General features: G+C 47.2%; 2 protein-coding genes across 2 annotated transcripts; one reads left to right on the top strand and one right to left on the bottom strand.

Annotated features, from left to right (window-relative positions):
- The first annotated feature begins 1,629 nt into the window (after positions 1 to 1,629).
- LOC123113285 (transmembrane emp24 domain-containing protein p24beta3) lies at positions 1,630 to 6,026 on the top strand. The gene is made up of 4 exons (XM_044534486.1): positions 1,630 to 2,004; positions 4,291 to 4,477; positions 4,658 to 4,765; positions 5,573 to 6,026. Exons 1-4 carry the CDS (start codon positions 1,792 to 1,794, stop codon positions 5,704 to 5,706), a joined length of 642 nt encoding a protein of 213 aa, XP_044390421.1. The 5' UTR covers positions 1,630 to 1,791; the 3' UTR covers positions 5,707 to 6,026.
- Positions 6,027 to 6,301: 275 nt separating this feature from the next.
- On the bottom strand, positions 6,302 to 9,136 carry LOC123113284 (uncharacterized). The gene is made up of 7 exons (XM_044534485.1): positions 8,966 to 9,136; positions 8,106 to 8,435; positions 7,901 to 8,020; positions 7,660 to 7,815; positions 7,135 to 7,307; positions 6,837 to 6,942; positions 6,302 to 6,746 (listed from the first exon to the last, which is right to left on the bottom strand). Exons 2-7 carry the CDS (start codon positions 8,346 to 8,348, stop codon positions 6,717 to 6,719), a joined length of 828 nt encoding a protein of 275 aa, XP_044390420.1. The 5' UTR covers positions 8,349 to 8,435; positions 8,966 to 9,136; the 3' UTR covers positions 6,302 to 6,716.
- Positions 9,137 to 17,949: the final 8,813 nt, after the last annotated feature.

Here is a 17,949-nt window from a genome sequence, read left to right as displayed (position 1 = left end):
AAACCCTACTCCTGCTTGATCAATATTGATGATATGGGTAGTACAAGAGTTGATCTACCACGAGATCAGAGAGGCTAAACCCTAGAAGCTAGCCTATGGTATGATTGTTGTTCGTCCTACGGACTAAAACTCTTCGGTTTATATAGACACCGGAGAGGGCTAGGGTTACATAGAGTCGGTTACATTGGAAGGAGATCTACATATCGTATTGCCAAGCTTGCCTTCCACGCCAAGGAAAGTCCTATCCGGACACAGGACGAAGTCTTCAATCTTGTATCTTCATAGTCCGGGAGTCCGGCCAAAGGTCATAGTCCGGCCATCCGGACACCCCCTAATCCAGGACTCCCTCACATATTATCAATGAATAAATCTTCATGATGTGTTCTTCATGCGATCTGATCTCCATGTGTGAGTAGTTTGGTAAGGTATGAGTTGAGGCAAAGGCCTTGCAACCCTCTGTATTTGTGGTGGGGATCAATGGATATATGGTATTTTATAGCCAAAGGATGTCATTGGAGGAGTCCCGAGGGCTCCAGAGGGCCCCACCATGCGGCCCAGAGGCGCATGGCCTACCCGCATGGTGCCCTGGTGCCCCCCTCTGTTCCATCTTTGGTCCTCCGGTCTTCTAATCTTCCAGAAATAATTCTCAAAAATCCCCATCCAATTTGGACAACTTTTATTTCTGCACAAAAATAACACCATGATAATTTTGCTGAAAACAACGTTAGTCCAGATTGTTCAAATGATGCAAACTGAAAGGCAAAACAATAACAAAAGTGTTTGAAAAGTAGATACGTTTGAGACGTATCATGCACCAGAAACACTCACATTTAGACATATCTCCCGCTCTTCAACTATATTAATCTGTGATTATGCTTCCACGAGAGCTTCAACCAGCCCTGTGCACTTGCAAGACATAAAGTTTTTTCTGACATCGTTGAAGGGGAACTAAAGGCAACAAGGTGGAAGGAAAAGGTATGGTCGCCATTCAGCCATCAGATTCACCGACAGGGATGAAAAGGTAGGCCATCTACCGCATCCATGATGTCCATGGAGGAACACACACTTTAGGCGCCATCCAAGGGCGGTGACGATGAGCTTGACTCAAATCGTCCTTAAACAGATCCTTGCTCACTCACCACGATGAAGCCACCACCATAATGGCCTCCAACGCAGCAACGAGGAAGGAGATAATCCATCTACAGCGAGCGCCGATGAGAACCAATCCTTCGATAGGCAGCACCACACCACCATCTTCAAGAGACCCACCACTGCTAGCCAGCTGACGCTGCTCGCACACACCCACATCACACCTCTCACCGGCACGACGCCAAGCTCGAAACACCATAGCTACTAGCCCTACTATGTTGGGCAGAGCACCGAGCAACTCCCCATCTCCTCTCCGTCCGCCACTTGACCGTGGACAATGCGTCTCCTTTATTCTCTTTACGTAATCACCAAAAGGCGCCTTTAAACGGCAGCCCAAGGAGGCCACGCAGTCAGACAACGCAGCCACTCGCAGTCACACGGCCACGTCGCACAAACTCCACGTCGGCATGTTGCACTATTACGCAAATAGCAGAGTCCTTTATTGCAAAAACACGCGACATCTGCCCCCTCCCCGTCTGCAATCTCGCCCTCGTGACCTCCGTCTCGCGTGCCCTCCCCTCCCTCCCCTCCCCCGTCGTGCGCGACCGGAGCTCGCCGCCCACCACCCCTGAATCCCAGCCCTAGACCAGCGGGTCTGCTGATTCTGGTGCGAGCGTTGGATCAGCTACCCACCGGCGGGCCATGGCGAGGTGGCGGCCGGCTATGCTGCTGGTAGCGGCGCTGGCGCTGGCGGCGGCCGCCGGGTGGCGGGCGGAGGCGCTCTCGGTGACCGTGACGGACACCGAGTGCATCCACGAGTTCGTGCCCTACGAGGGCGACTCCGTCTCGGGCAACTTCGTCGTCGTCGACCACGACATCTTCTGGAGCTCCGACCACCCCGGCATCGACCTCACGGTACGGCGCCCGGCCGATCCCCCCATCTCCTCTGGGCTACCTTCTAACTGCGCCTTTGATCTGGCTACGAAGGTCTGGATTTAGCTGGGTTTATGGGTTGTTTTACTTGGGATCTGGGGAATTGGATTGGCAATCGAGTGGGGATTGGGGCCTCCTCGTGGGATCTGCGGCTTGTGGGTGCGAAATACCTGCGGCGATCTGGTGATCTCAACTGATGTCGATCATTAACCTTTGTGATTTAGGTTGCTTTTGATGTTTAGCTGTAATTCGTTCCTGTTGTTGATTGGTCGTTTAGTCGATTCTGTTGTGCTCTGGCTCAAAGTCAGGATTTTTGGAGGAGATTTGGTGGATTGTTGCCCTTTTGTCATACGTTTGCCATAGTCATTCAGGCTGGATGGATTGCGTGTGGATACAGTTGCCTCACAAGATGCTAATTTATGTGTGGGTGGTCTATTATATGATTTGGTTATTTTTTTCACTGGAGAACACATTTTATTCATCCTTTCTCAATTATATTTCTGCATTCATCTATTTTGGAACGGAGGGAGTAGAAGTCAATGAACCTACCGTACTTTCCCAACAACAATACGTTTTCTTTACTTGAATCACAGTTAAAGGATCAGTTCTCAACTTATCTTCATTTAGAAGTAGCACCTGAACTATCTTTCACTGTTTAGAGGTATTATATGCTTGATAATTGATGTGTTTGTTTATCTACATGTAAAATGGTTGTCTTCTCTGGTTTCCTTTGCATTTGCATGCTTTGTTATCTGGTGTATAAAGGACAATAAGACTGACATCTGGATTTAATTGACAATTTGATTCAGTCAACCTGTTTATTTAGAATTTGCTTTCAACAAATGCAGACTCAAGTAGAGAACCCAGGCCGAACTGGTCAGCAAAACACTGAAATATTTTGCTACGGTGATTCAGTTTACTAAAGCAACAAAACAGTTGAACTCGGAAAAAATCACATCAGTGGAGAAGGCTTCAAAGGAGTTGCTTCCTGTCATGCTGGGATGTTGCATAAGCAGCGAACGTGGAAAAACCTCTTCCCAAAGTTTAAATGGTTAAATGACCTGTTTTGTAGTAGAGGGCAAAAATCAATTCTTAGCCATTATTGTCTAAAAGATCTAGAGATTAAAAGAAAATGTTGTCATATTGTCCTTGAGGTTTAAACTCTGCATATTAGAAGCCTGTTTGTGCATTACTATTAGCAGTGAGGAATTCCTAACAGTTCTCTTTGGAAGAAGAAACCAGTAAAAAATTTGGTTGGAACTCAGACGTGTATATTTTCCATCCTACTTGGTTGAGGATAACATAGTTCAAAAAAGCGCTAGGCGTTAATTGTGCGTTTTGCCACCGCCTTGCGCTTTACTGACCAAAGCGCATGCTTATGCGCAGTTATGCACAGATTAAGCGTAGTTATGCGCAATGCGTTTTGCCAACGCCTAGAGCCTAGGCGCGCTTAAGCGCTCGCTTAGGCGCGCCATTTTTAACTATGGAGGATAATGCTGAATGAATTGGTCTTGCAGTATTGCTAGTTAGCGTCATAGTTCAAAAAAGCGTTAGGCTTAATTGTGCGTTTTGCCACCGCCTTGCGCTTTACTGACCAAAGCGCATGCTTATGCGCAGTTACGCACAGATTAAGCATAGTTATGCGCAATGCGTTTTGCCAATGCCTAGAGCCTAGGCGTGCTTAAGCGCTCGCTTAGGCGTGCCTTTTTTAACTTTGGTTAGCGTAGGCATTTTGTAGATGATTGATGAGGCAAATTAAACATCAACTTGTTTTTGCTTCACCTTGATACTAGCATCAGCATATGAGCGCAATTGACTTCACTCCAGCTATATTAGATGGTTTAAGTTCATGTACTGAGAAAAATGGTGGTTTGTTTTACGCCAGTGCATATATTATTTGTTTCTGCTTATGACCAACAATGCTGTTGGCTACTGGAAAATATTGGAGTCCATTCTACTTAGTGTATTGCTACTGTGATTTTCTTACTTTGGCTGGGATGTGTCATTTTTGTTTCCCATGTGAAATTATTTATTTCTGAATAAAGTTGATCTATTTCAAAGACTTAACCACTCCCCTTTCCTTCATTTAGTTTGTTAGTATACATACTAGCAAAACTAATTTTGCACTGGTTGCATCTGTTATGTTCACTTGTGAAATATTGAATTGTAAGCCTGCATTTTATGTCAGTACTTAAGTATATTATTCCGTTCACTTAACAATCCATCAACTTCTTCTGATAGTCTCTAGTGCATTTTCCATCCATGTAGGTAACTTCACCAGGTGGTAACACTGTATATACGATGAAGGGAAAGTCTGGTGACAAATTTGACTTCAAAGCTCCAAGGGGTGGAATGTATAAGTTTTGCTTCCATAATCCATATGGGGCACCTGAAACTGTTTCTTTCTACATTCATGTTGGGCACATACCCAATGAGCACAATTTGGCGAAAGATGGTCAGTGTAGTGACTGTCCCTTGAGATTTTCAGCATCTGCCTATTTTTTTTTTAAATTGCGTGTATTGAGCAACAATCAGTTTGATTGGTTTATGTGATCTTAGGCTTGCTAGTTCATCAAGATATCTGTTTTCAACTTCTGATTCCTTCAGTTTTAACACTTTTTTGTTCCTGTTCCAGAGCACTTGGACCCTATCAATGTGAAAATTGCAGAGCTGAAGGAAGCACTGGAATCTGTCACTGCCGAGCAGAAGTACCTAAAAGCACGTGACGCTCGTCACCGACACAGTAAGCTTCATAAACTTTCTTCTGTAGATGTTATCATCTAGTGATTTTGGCCTTCTTGTATGGCCCTGTTAACCATGTATAGAGTACATAAATTTCCTGTGAGTTTACTCTGATCCACCCAATACTAGATTTTTTAAGCAAAGTATGATACTAAACTGAACGACAAGAGGCATGACGTCCGTTTGATGGCAGCCATGCCTCAGGGGCAGGGATGAACAAATGAAGGGGACTTATTTTTATAGAGGCAGTAGACTCCTAAAGATAAGATGGAGATAATTCCTAAAGCTAGCAACTAGTCAAAAGGTATCAACTAGTCAAAATGTGTCAACTAAATTCCTAAAGCTAGCAACTAGTCAAAAATACCCGAACTACTGAAGGAAATGCACTAGGACAGTTGGAACACTTACATGTCCACGGTTTCTTAAGTGGGGAGGCGGTGACTAATTTCCATTGGAGTTTATTAAGCTTCCTTTTCTCCAGTTATGCTCCCTTGTAGAATTAGCATATTTTCTTTTACCCACACCATAGCAGCGTGTTGTTCAATGGTGAATACTTGATCTTGAATAGGGAACAATATTCAAACTTATTTTTTGTTTAACCTGCATATCTCAGTTTTTTTTCTTTAGTTTGAAAACCACCAGAGTCAAATTAGATACCGAGAATAACAGGGGAATTATTGATATTTAACACATTCAAGCTGCCAAGGACACTGCTCATTATCCATTTATTGCTTTGCTGTCTTTACATTTATCCTATCTTCATATGATTTTTGTGATGACGGTGATGTTCATGGCCAACTGAATCCAGCAAACGAGAGCACCAGGAGGCGTGTCATGTTCTACACTATGGCGGAGTATGCGGCTTTCATGGCCGCCAGTGCGTTGCAAGTCGTTTACATCCGCCGCCTGTTCAGTAAAAACGTGGGGTACAACAGGGTCTAGGGCACCGTCTACTTCAAGGCATGGCAGCAGCAGGTGGCTCCAACAGGGAATGTTTTCTGTCATATTGTAGCTTTTCACCCCTTTTTCTTGGTGTTAGTCTAAAAATACTCTTTAATTTATATCACCATGTACCTTTAGCAGCAACTATCGTGAAATGTGAAGGGCACTTGTGGGACATAGATACATAATTAATCCTCAGAGTCTTCATCATATTGAAAGGGGAAAAAAGGGTGTCGAGAGTATCGATGATGTGCTATGAAGTTTGTAAATCCTGGTACAAAGTTCTTGTTCTCTCTTTTATTCTATCACGTCTTGGTCCAGATGCAGGGAATGGGTTAATGGCTTGCAATGAAACTGCGATGATCTAGCTGAGCCTCATGGGGGTGTGATTTTTGTGTCCAGGATGCCGAAAAGCTTGGTAATATCATGGATGGTACTAGGTATGGCGGAAAAGTTTGATGTAAACTCTGTTTACAGTGTCAAAATTTCCTGGGTATTTATTGCTCCTCTTTTGTGAAGGGTTACACTACATGCAAATGCAACTTTGCAAGACAGGAGGACAGTGTTGTTTGTAAAACAGTTAACACGCTAATGGTTAGAAATCCAATGACAGTAACAAGTATTGTGAACCCATTTGTTTTGTACAAAAGGAGAAATGAAGTAATCTGCTAGCGCTAAAATCATAACGCCAGAAAGGCCAAGACAAATTCTTGGAATTTGACGCATGTCTAGCAAACTAAACGGCGAAAAGTGTGCAAACCACAAAGTTGTAGCAGTCACATACATGTTCGGTTCTATTATATTGTAGCTGAAGACGAAGATTTACAGCAGCTGTGGGTTCTATATACATGTATTTACCAAATAAATACTTCACAATCTTCAGTACAGTAGACCTGTTTCTTCAGTACATTCACATTAGAGAAAGAAGATTCATCCCTGGCTTTGGATGTGGCATGGGTTCTGTAAACTTGCAGGCCTTTGTATGATCATATTGCTTGCTCTTCCTTCTATCACACTCTTGGCCATTGGGGGCTGACTACCTACAGAGTTGGAACAATAACCAGGCAAAACAATGAGGATGTAATTTCATTTGACTAGTTTCCAGAGATTCAATGATTGCTGCTACGAACCTCTAACGTACTGAAAACTAACTGCATCCGACTTGCTACTAGCGATGGCTCCTCCGAACTGCCTGTCACAGCCATCTGTTCCAGCTGCAATGTTTTCACTGGTAGCCTGCGTCGAAGTTTCGTCCGCGTTGGATTTGATCAGTAGCAAGTACTACCTCTGCCCCTTAATATAAGACGTTTTCGCAGTTCAAATTGAACTGCAAAAACATCTTATATTAAGGGACAGAGGGAGTGGTATATAATATAGGATATTATGGGATAAAAAAGAAGAAAACGTCGACAGATAAAACATTCTTACCATGCCATGCCCTTGGTGTAGTAAGCGTTTGCTATCAGGGCACAAAATCCTTTCCACTGATGCAAGACGTCCGCCGACACCGGTGGGGTGGTAGACCACCTGATGACCGTCGGCTGTGGCGTGCATAGGATTGTAATGAACACTATACTGAGCCACAGAATGCACTCCTTTACCTGAAAAAATCATCGTTAAGACTTTAGACGAATGGAAACGAAACGCCTGAAGATCTCGTCAAGGGTGTTGGCACAACGAACATGTCCTCTACGGGGCTATAGGATACCATATACCAAACTTCATATCTTGCCAGTGTGACTTATCGGACTTATCTACCGACAGTCGTTAACAGATTCAGAAGAAAGTAAAGACGTGGTGACGGAATGGATCAAAGCAAGCTCATTGGTTTGAGTGTAAAACTGTGAATACTACAGAGCAGAGTATAGTTGCAATGCAAGATATATGAAGATAAAAGATATTATAGTTGTAAACAGAAGCAGACTAATTTATAGTATATTTGAACATGCTAACCTCAAAAGAACGGACTTTGAAGCTCAAGCTTGTTCCTCCAAAGGATTGCAGGCCTTCGATCTTGACACCAGAATTTTTTATATCCATAAGTTCCTTTCTAAGCCCCTCTTCTGTACAGCCTAGGGCATATGCTTGCACTCCAGCACTAACAAACCCCTGCTAACATTAAAAGGCGACATAATGATTACAGACAGAAGGTATGTCAAGAACACCAGTGAAGAATCTCAACAAGAAGCAATACCTTTATGTTATCTCCACCTCCTCGATCAATGACGTTCTTATACTGCTTGAATAGGCTGGTCGCTATATTGCGCGATGAGCGGAAGTCCTCATCTGACGAAGCATTAACATGAAACCGATGCTGCACACAACACAATGGTTCACATATAAACAAACGGTGATTGAGAATTCAACACATGGGAGGTCCGTGGAAAAGCATACCGTACCAGCCAGTGCCTTGTAGTTCTCTCATTTAAGCTTCTCTGAAGATAATGACTGACTCTGGTAAAGTTAACTCTCAAGCTAGAAACAATGTGTGGCTTCTGTACATGATGGTCTTCGACGGAACTACAAATTGTGTTGCAACCCAATAAATTGCTACACGAACCAGCGGTGTTTTTCGGGAACGGTTTCAGCTCTTGGTAAGCACCGGGCCTGACGAACAGAATGGGTCCGTGTAGCGTCGGCATGGCTGGACACTCATCAAGCTGCGGCAAGCAGCTCGCGCATTTCTCCAGCAACAGGAGAAGATTTCAGAAGCCGCGGGTAACTCAAATCTACAATAGAGAATGATTTGATCAGCCAAGAGACAAGAACTCAGGGCTCCAAAACTATTATATCTTCCTAGGAAATTGCAACAGAAAACTGCCGGTGCTGTACTACCCACAAAGATCCTCTCTATTTCTTCCAACACACACTGAATTTGAAGCTCAAAACTTACAAGCTACTAGAACACTCCACAGACTACGCCATCATTTTATTTTTGAGATTTCCATGTTGATTACATCAGTGCGCCATACTAGGATATGCATAATCAAGATGGACAGCATGCATCAAGTTGTATAAATCAGTAGCTCATGAATGGCCCACGCCCAAATTCGGCCATTTCCCGACCGCCGACAACCGAACCGAGTGAAAATCTTGGAAGGGACACGAAACTGGAGATTCTTCCAGACCAGAAATCCCAACCCCAAACAGCCAAAATACTCCACATGCCGGATCGGACAGATACAGATAATCGACCCGTTCAACCGGAACCAGCTCAAAAGACAGAGAACCAAAGGGGGTGGAGAAGAACAATCAGTACCGCCGGAGGAGGCGGGGGGCGGGGCGGCCGGAAGAAGCTGAATGAGAATCCGCAGGAAGACGGCGAAGGGGAATGTGTGGTGAGGAGGTGAAAATAGAAACACCGTGGAGGGTTTACTGGTTAAAAAGAAGCGGCGACGGAAATGCTGTGGAGAAGGGAGGGGAAATTCAGGGGCCACGATAAAAAATGACTGGCGAGCCGAGCGGCGACGTGGACCCCGTGGAGAGCAGCCCATCGCTCTCGATGAATCTGTTTTTAGTCGTGGCCCGTTTGTAGCCCAGGAGATGCTATTTGTTGGTCGACGAATAAATCCGTTTGGATGTTCTCAGCAAAAAAAAAAAAAAACTCCGTTTGCATTTTTTTATCCTGATAAGTGTCACACGTGTGGCACGAAGCAATGTCAGTCTGACGTTGTTTTTAGTTGCCCGAGGATGCCAATTTTAGTTGTGAAACATGACAACTTTCTATTTGGATGGTAAGCTTTAGTTTTTGGACGGTGTTACTTCATGCCACATATGTGACACTTATCATTTGTTTTTTTAGGGTATAACTGAAATTTATTGATCATAGTCCACATGAAGTGGTATAAAAGGGGATCATGGATGGATCAACCAAAGGTGCCGCCCCTGATCAAGAGAGTTTGAAAACTTATCTAACCAATCTGCATCAGTGTTTGATTCATAAACTTTAAAAATAAACTTGCGATTAACTAAACTAGCTCGTTGCTTTATGTTTGTTTACATCTAAAATAAAAGATTGAGCACACCATAGACAATACATGATCATATTTTCTGTACTAGCGTCTTTATTTTTGCAATGCTTTTATTCGAAATGAGGCAAAAGATAAGAGAGTTGTCCGGTTAATTAGAGAAAAACTGGGTAAAAACTTAAATTACAAACCCCATATGGGACACTCATTGATGACTCTTTTTCCAAAAGGGACGCTCTATTACTTAAAAGATTTAAGCATTACACGTGGTCTCTGCATAACTTAGATGCACATAGCCAAACAAGGTCCTCTTACACAAACAAAAAATAAAAAAACCAAAATACAAAGAAACATGAATAGTCCTATAACGCCTAGAGCGGAGGGGGCCACTCCTAAGATCATGCTACCACCTATGTTGGATAAAAGTATCCCTCGTCGTTACCTCCAATCGTGTACACACATTCGTAAATAGGTCTCGATTCTCCAGGCGTTGTAGAGAAGACCATAAACGAAGAGTCTTGATAATCTGTAGATAACCTGCATTAGAGAAGTACTTTTATCGTTGAAAACCTTACCATCTCTACATAGCCAGCGACCAAATAAAGCAAGCGCTCCTACCATGAGAAGAGTTCTAAACCAGTTGCCAAACATTAGCAACACTACAAGCAGGCTCGACCCATAGGCCGGGCAAACGGGGCGCTCGCCCTGAGCCCCGAAAGATAGGGCCCCAGCCCAGGTAGCATTCCTTCTGCAGTACGTAACAAGCCCAAGAAATAAGCGAGAAAACAGAGAGCCCATTCAGCCGTGAGCAAAAACCATTGTTAATCTTTCTCATTACGAATACGGGGGCGTTTCCCTCTCGCTAGGGTTCCATTTTCCTCTCGACGCCGCCGGCGATCGTTGAGATCTATCATCCTCCTCCTCCGTTGTGCTGAGCCTCCGTTCTCGGGCCGATCTCGGGGCAGCACTAGACTACTTCTCGGCCTTGGTTCGGTCTTGCCACTCGGGGAGGTAGGTTTTCTTTCCTCCCGACGGCTCCAAGCCTGGGAGATCGATCTGTTCTTTCTGTCGACACACCCATGGCGAACCGCAGAGATGCTCAAGCCTCGGGGGACAAAGGGAAGGCAAAACTGGAGGAGCTAATGAAGGAGTTGGCCCTTAAGGAAGATGACCTTGATGATGTGGTTTTCGATGATGATGATGCCCCGGCGGAGGAAGAACTCCGTTGGATGATCTTGGTCAGAGTTCATATGGACAAGGAGTTTAGCACCTGCTGGTTTTTCCGCAACATGAGGACGGCCTGGGACCTTGCTAGGCCGGTCAAAATGAAAACCCTAGAGGAGAATCTCTTCCAGATGCAGTTTGATTGTTTGGGTGATTGGGAGAGAGTTACCCAAGGGGGGCCGTGGCACTTTCGAGGCAAACGGGTGATCATCGCCCCATATGATGGTTACACAAAGGCTTCATCAATCGAGCTCTTCACGTTTGAGATTTGGGCATGCATCATCGACCTTCCTATTGCCTTCCATGGAAAAGTGAAGGCACTGGCTACTAAAATTGGTGAGTTTCTAGACTCGGAGCCGTCTTCTTTTGATTTTGAGGGAAACTTTTACAGGGTTAGGGTTCGGCTGGACATGAGAAACCCTTTGAAGAAAGTGATATCGCTGATCCGTGGAGGAGAGAGGGAGTTCTTTGCTGTCAAGTATGAACGCCTTCCCGATTGGTGCCAGGTTTGTGGTATGATGGGCCATGAGTTTAAGGAACATGGGAACGGGGTTCATCCTCCCTCGGCTTTGGTATTCAAAAATCCGCGAGCTCCAGCGACTACCGCATGGGGCACCCGGCGCCGCAACAGAAGTCAGAAATCCAAGTCCCAGGGTATGCGCACTAGAGATAACATGGACAAGGAGAAGGATGACCTGCAGGAGCAGCAAAACATGGACATGGAGCTATCTGAAGCAAACCGCAAGCGTCCGTCAGAGCAGGTTGTAGGCACAACTCCCACATCTAGCACTTCGGGGCTAGAGCTGGTGTTAGTAGCCAAGACAGGCGGGGGATCAATCCCAGCAAGCCCACCACCCAAACAAGATCCCAAGCGGTCCAAGACTACTAAACTGAATGAGAAGCAGGGCAACGTAGGATTGAAGAAGATCGTCCCAGGAGGGAAAACATTGATGCGATATCGACAGCCTCCATGCTGGAGGACCACCGGGCACAATGAATCTCTTATGCTGGCATTGTCGCGGGATAGGCAACGCCCCGACGATTCAAGAGCTACGCGAACTCGCAATAAAGTTTTCCCCTAGTGTACTATGTATCTTGGAAACCCAAATTAGTGGTGCGAGAGTTGACAGCTTAAAAAGTACTCTAGGTTTTGATAATTGTTTTTCTGTTGACTCCTACGGTAGGAGCGGAGGCTTAGCAATGTACTGGAATAATGAAATAAAAGTTGAGAATTTGGGTTACTCATAGTATCACATAGATATGAAAATTTCAGAGCTTGGTGGTGACCCCTGGAGGCTCTCATGTTTCTATGGTGAAGCACAGACTCACCTACGGCAAAGGACATGGGATACCATGAAGAACTTAGTAGCCCTCCATGACATGCCGTGGGCATGCATGGGTGATTTAAATGAAGTATTGCGATATGATGAACATGATGGTATTGGTGTGAGGAGCCAGACGCAAATGCAAGGGTTCCGGGATGCAGTGGACGTGTGTGGCCTTATTGATCTAGGCTCCCAAGGCTGGAAGTGGACTTTTGAAAAGAAAGTTGCTGGTGGATCCTTCACAAGGGTCAGACTTGATAGGGCGCTGGGCACGGGGGAGTGGTGTGCGCAATTTCCCTTAGCTATGGTGGAGCATCTTACCGCGGCTACCTCTGAGCACTCGTCGATTTTGATGAAACTATGCCCTCCGGGAGGGAGGAAAGATGACAAAATATTCAGGTACGAGTGTATGTGGGATACACACCCTGACTTGACACCCACCATTCATAGTGCATGGGAGGCAAATGGCCCCAATCTCATGGCAGCAGAAGTGAGAGCCGACTTGGCATCTCTATCTGTTAACCTAGGTGCCTGGAGCAAGTCCACCTTTGGGTCTGTAAAAGCAGAGATTAGAGGCTCAAAAAGGAGTTGGATAGGCTGAGGAACGACCCTCTCAGATTAGGGCTGACCCACACCGAGATTAAAACTAGTGACAAATTGATAGAATTATACCCGCGTGAGGATCTCATGTGGCGTCAAAGATCTCGTGTGGAATGGTTGTCTGCGGGCGACCGTAACACACACTTTTTCCACTTGAGAGCTTTGACCAGGAGGTAAAAAAACTTAATTAAAGCACTGCAGAAACAAGACGGACAGCTGATGGAGGACCTTACAGAGATGCAAGTGTTAGCGATGGAATATTATAAAAACCTATACTGCTCGGAGGGAGTAGACGACATGGATGAGGGGCTCCAACACGTTCCAGTGAAGGTGACGACGGCCATGAACGAGCAACTATTGGCCCCTGAGGGAGTCCTGGACTAGGGGGTGTCCGGATAGCCGAACTATCATCATCGGCCGGACTCCAAGACTATGAAGATACAAGATTGAAGACTTCGTCCCGTGTCCGGATGGGACTTTCCTTGGCGTGGAAGGCAAGCTTGGCGATACGGATATGTAGATCTCCTACCATTGTAACTGACTTTGTGTAACCCTAGCCCTCTCCGGTGTCTATATAAACCGGATGGTTTTAGTCCGTAGGACAACAACGATAACAACAATCATACCATAGGCTAGCTTCTAGGGTTTAGCCTCCTTGATCTCGTGGTAGATCTACTCTTGTAACATCCACATCATCAATATCAATCAAGCAGGACGTAGGGTTTTACCTCCATCAAGAGGGCCCGAACCTGGGTAAAACATCGTGTCCCTTGTCTCCTGTTACCATCCGCCTAGACGCACAGTTCGGGACCCCCTACCCGAGATCTGCCGGTTTTGACACCGACATTGGTGCTTTCATTGAGAGTTCCTCTGTGTCATCACCGATAGGCTCGATGGCTCCTTCGATCATCAACAATGACGCGGTCCAGGGTGAGACTTTTCTCCCCGGACAGATCTTTGTATTCGGCGGCTTTGCACTGCGGGCCAATTCGGTTGGACATCTGGAGCAGATCGAAAGCTACGCCCCTGGCCGTCAGGTCATATTTGGAAGTCTAAACTTCACGGCTGACATCCGCGGAGACTTGATCTTCAATGGATTCAAGCCACAGCCAAGCGTGCCGCACTGTCACGATGGGCATGATTTAGCTCTACTGCCGGACAGTGCCCTGGAGGCCGCACACGAGTCCGCTCCGACCTCCGATTCGGAGCCGGCTGTGCAGATCGAGGACGGGTGGTTAGACACCGCCTCGGGGGCCGCAACCTCTACGGCGATAGAGCCGAATACTGACTTTGTCCCTTCTGAAGCTCATGGCTCCAAGGTGCCGGACTCCTTGCCGGACTCCGAACCTCCCGCGCCCCCACCAATCGAATCCGATTGGGCACCGATCATGGAGTTCGCCGCTGCGGACATCTTTCAACACTCACCTTTTGGCGACGTTTTGAGCTTGCTAAAATACCTCTCGTTATCAGAAGAGCCCTGGCAAGACTGCGGTCAGGATGGTTGGGATGCGGACGACGAAGAAATTCAAGACCCACCCACCACCCACTTAGTAGCCGCTGTCGATGATTTAACCGACATGCTAGACTTCGACTCCGACGACATCGACGGTATGGACGATGATGCCGGAGACGACTATGAACCAGCGCCTAGTGGGCACTGGAAAGCCACCTCGTCATACGACATATACATGGTGGATATCCCAAAGGATGGGAATGGCGAAGGAACAGCGGAGGAAGACCCCTCCAAGAAACAGCCCAAGCGCCGGCGTCAGCGGCGTCGCTCTAAATCCCGCCACAGCAAGAATGGCGATTCCGGCACCAGAGATAATAATACCCCAGACAGTGCAGAAGACAACCCCCTCCATCAAGATTCAGCACAGGAGGACGGGGATGCCAGCCCTCACAAGAGGGCGGCAGACGAAGAGGTAGAGGAAGATATTTACATGCCTCCCTCTGGAGACGAGGCAAGCCTCGACGACGACGAATTTGTCGTGCCTGAGGATCCCGTCGAACAAGAGCGTTTCAAACGCAGGCTTATGGCCATGGCAAATAGCCTCAAGAAAAAGCAGCAACAGCTTAGAGCTGATCAGGATCTGCTAGCCGACAGATGGACGGAAGTCCTGGCGGCCGAAGAGCATGAGCTCGAACGCCCCTCCAAAAGCTACCCCAAACGCAAGTTGCTCCCCCGATTAGAGGAGGAGGCATATAAACCTGCATCACCAGAGCACAATACGGCTGACCGGCCACCTCGTGGCCGCAACAGAGAGGCCTATAGGCCCTTCACTATAACCGTACCCCGACACCGCTCGAACAGCACAAGGCCACAGGGGAATGCTCCGGACTTGCGAGATATATTGGAGGATAAGGCAAGACAATCAAGATCGATCTACGGATCGCGTGGGCGCCCCATAATACGTGACGACAACCGTCGTGCCGGACACAGTAAGTCCGGCCGGGCCGAACACAATAGACAAAGCTCGTTGGAGCTTCGTCGCGATATAGCCCAATACAGAGACGCCGCACACCCACTATGCTTCACAGACGAAGTAATGGATCATCAAATCCCCGAAGGGTTTAAACCCGTGAATATCGAATCCTATGACGGCACAACAGACCCCGCGGTTTGGATCGAAGACTATCTCCTTCATATCCACATGGCCCGCGGTGACGATCTTCATGCCATCAAATACCTCCCACTCAAGCTTAAACAAGCTTAAAGGACCAGCTCGGCATTGGCTTAACAGCTTGCCAGTAGAATCAATTGGATGTTGGGAGGACCTGGAAGCCGCATTCTTTGATAACTTCTAGGGAACGTATGTGCGACCACCAGACACTGATGACCTAAGCCACATAATTCAGCAGCCAGACGAATCGGCCAGACAATTCTGGACACGGTTCTTAACTAAGAAAAATCAAATCGTCGACTATCCGGATGCGGAGGCCCTAGCAGCCTTCAAACATAACATCCGCGACGAGTGGCTTGCCCGGCACCTGGGACAGGAAAAGCCGAAATCCATGGCAGCCCTCACATCACTCATGACCCGCTTTTGTGCGGGAGAGGACAACTGGCTAGCTCGCAGCAACAACCTTAGCAAAAATTCCGGCAGTCCGGATACCAAGGATCACAATGGCAGGTCACGTCGCAACAAGAATAAACGCCACATTAACGGCGACAATAATGAGGATACGGCAGTCAACGCCGGATTCAGAGGCTCGAAAACCGGTCAGCGGAAGAAGCCATTCAAAAGAACCACTACGGGTCCGTCCAATTTGGACCGAATACTCGATCGCTCGTGCCAGATACATGGCACCCCCGAAAAGCTAGCCAATCACACCAACAGGGACTGTTGGGTATTCAAGCAGGCAGGCAAGCTAATCGCCGAAAACAATGACAAGGGGCTGCATAGCGATGACGAAGAAGGGACCCGACCGCCGAACAACAGAGGACAGAAGGGTTTTCCCCCACAAGTGCGGACGATGAATATGATATACGCAACCCACATACCCAAGAGGGAGCGGAAGCGTGCACTCAGGGACGTATACGCGATGGAGCCAGTCGCCCCGAAGTTCAACCCATGGTCCTCTTGCCCGATCACTTTTGATCGAAGGGACCACCCCACCAGCATCCGCCACGGTGGATTCGCCGCATTGGTTTTAGACCCAATCGTCGATGGATTTCACCTCACCAGAGTCCTGATGGACGGCAGCAGCAGCCTGAACCTGCTTTATCAGGACACAGTGCGCAAGATGGGCATAGACCCCTCAAGGATTAAACCCACAAAAACGACCTTCAAAGGTGTCATACCAGGTGTAGAGGCCAATTGTACGGGCTCAGTCACACTGGAAGTGGTCTTCGGATCCCCGGATAACTTCCGAAGCGAGGAGTTAATCTTCGACATAGTTCCGTTCTGCAGCGGCTATCATGCTCTGCTCGGACGGACCGCGTTTGCAAAGTTCAACGCGGTGCCGCACTACGCATACCTCAAGCTCAAAATGCCAGGCCCTCGAGGAGTCATCACCGTCAACGGAAACACCGAGCTCTCCCACCGAACGGAGGAACATACAGCGGCTCTCGCCGCAGAAGTATAATGCAGCCTCTTAAGGCAATTCCCGAGTCCGGCCGTTAAGCGACTGGACACTGCCAAACGCGCCCGAAGTAACCTACAACAAGACCACCTGGCGCATTCCGAGCACGCGTAGCAATGCGACCCCAACCCCAGCCCTCGCAAGATCGCAAGACTGGTCCTTCGCGTACATCATTACGCTCTAGAGATACCATGGGCATAGGGGAAGGGGCACGACCATGACAGGCCCAGAGTGCGGCTCAACCACATCAGGGGCTCCTAAGTGTGTCATTTCTTTTTTTCCTTTTTTTCTCTTACCCACAGGACTATGTTTACCAGAGGCCCTGTCCGGCAGTAGGCCGGCCGAACTCACGATGCAACAGCCAGGGAAGGAGAAAGGCTGCAACGAATATCCAGGTGGTCTCCCTTACGAGCATTTAATCTGTTTTATACACCACTCCGCAGCCTACCCCTGGAGGGGGACATGTTTAACAGTCCCGTCCCTTGCTTATCGCACTATTTGTATCGTTCTGCATTCATAGCAGTACTTCTTGAATAAAACAATGCAGCACCTTTTTGCTTATAATTGCATTTCTTTCTTATACATATGTTCATTTACTACATGTTGCATCCGTACACTTTGGTACGGCTAAAAACACTAGGGGCTTATGTTCCCCACATCATGGTGTGATAAGTCCGAACACTTTCACAAGTGCGGCACTCTGAACTTATAGCATTATATGCATCAGCTCCGAATCATGTCTTGGGTCAATAGTTGGGTTTGCCCGGCTCCCATGTTTTGGTACCTTATGTTCCGTTGTATCGGCTAAGGTAGCACTGGGAGAACCACTGCGATTGTGCCCCAGTTGAGCTGGGTTAACGCCTCAGTGGAGAAAGCTAAAACTGACCATCATGATGAGGCGAGAGCCGGTCGCTGTTCGAGAGGTTTTTTCGAGTCCCTAAAGACTTATGCCGCTTAGAGCGAGGAACCGGCTTTGTCCAGCCCAGGCGTGGATAGCGCCCCGAATTCGGCCTTCCTAACACTAGGGGCTTCGCCGAAAT

Source organism: Triticum aestivum, chromosome 5B (genome assembly GCF_018294505.1).
Source record: "Triticum aestivum cultivar Chinese Spring chromosome 5B, IWGSC CS RefSeq v2.1, whole genome shotgun sequence".
Taxonomy (NCBI): Eukaryota; Viridiplantae; Streptophyta; class Magnoliopsida; order Poales; family Poaceae; genus Triticum; species Triticum aestivum.
Note: the sequence above shows the minus strand (reverse complement) of the source record. Positions and strands in the feature narration are given on the sequence as shown.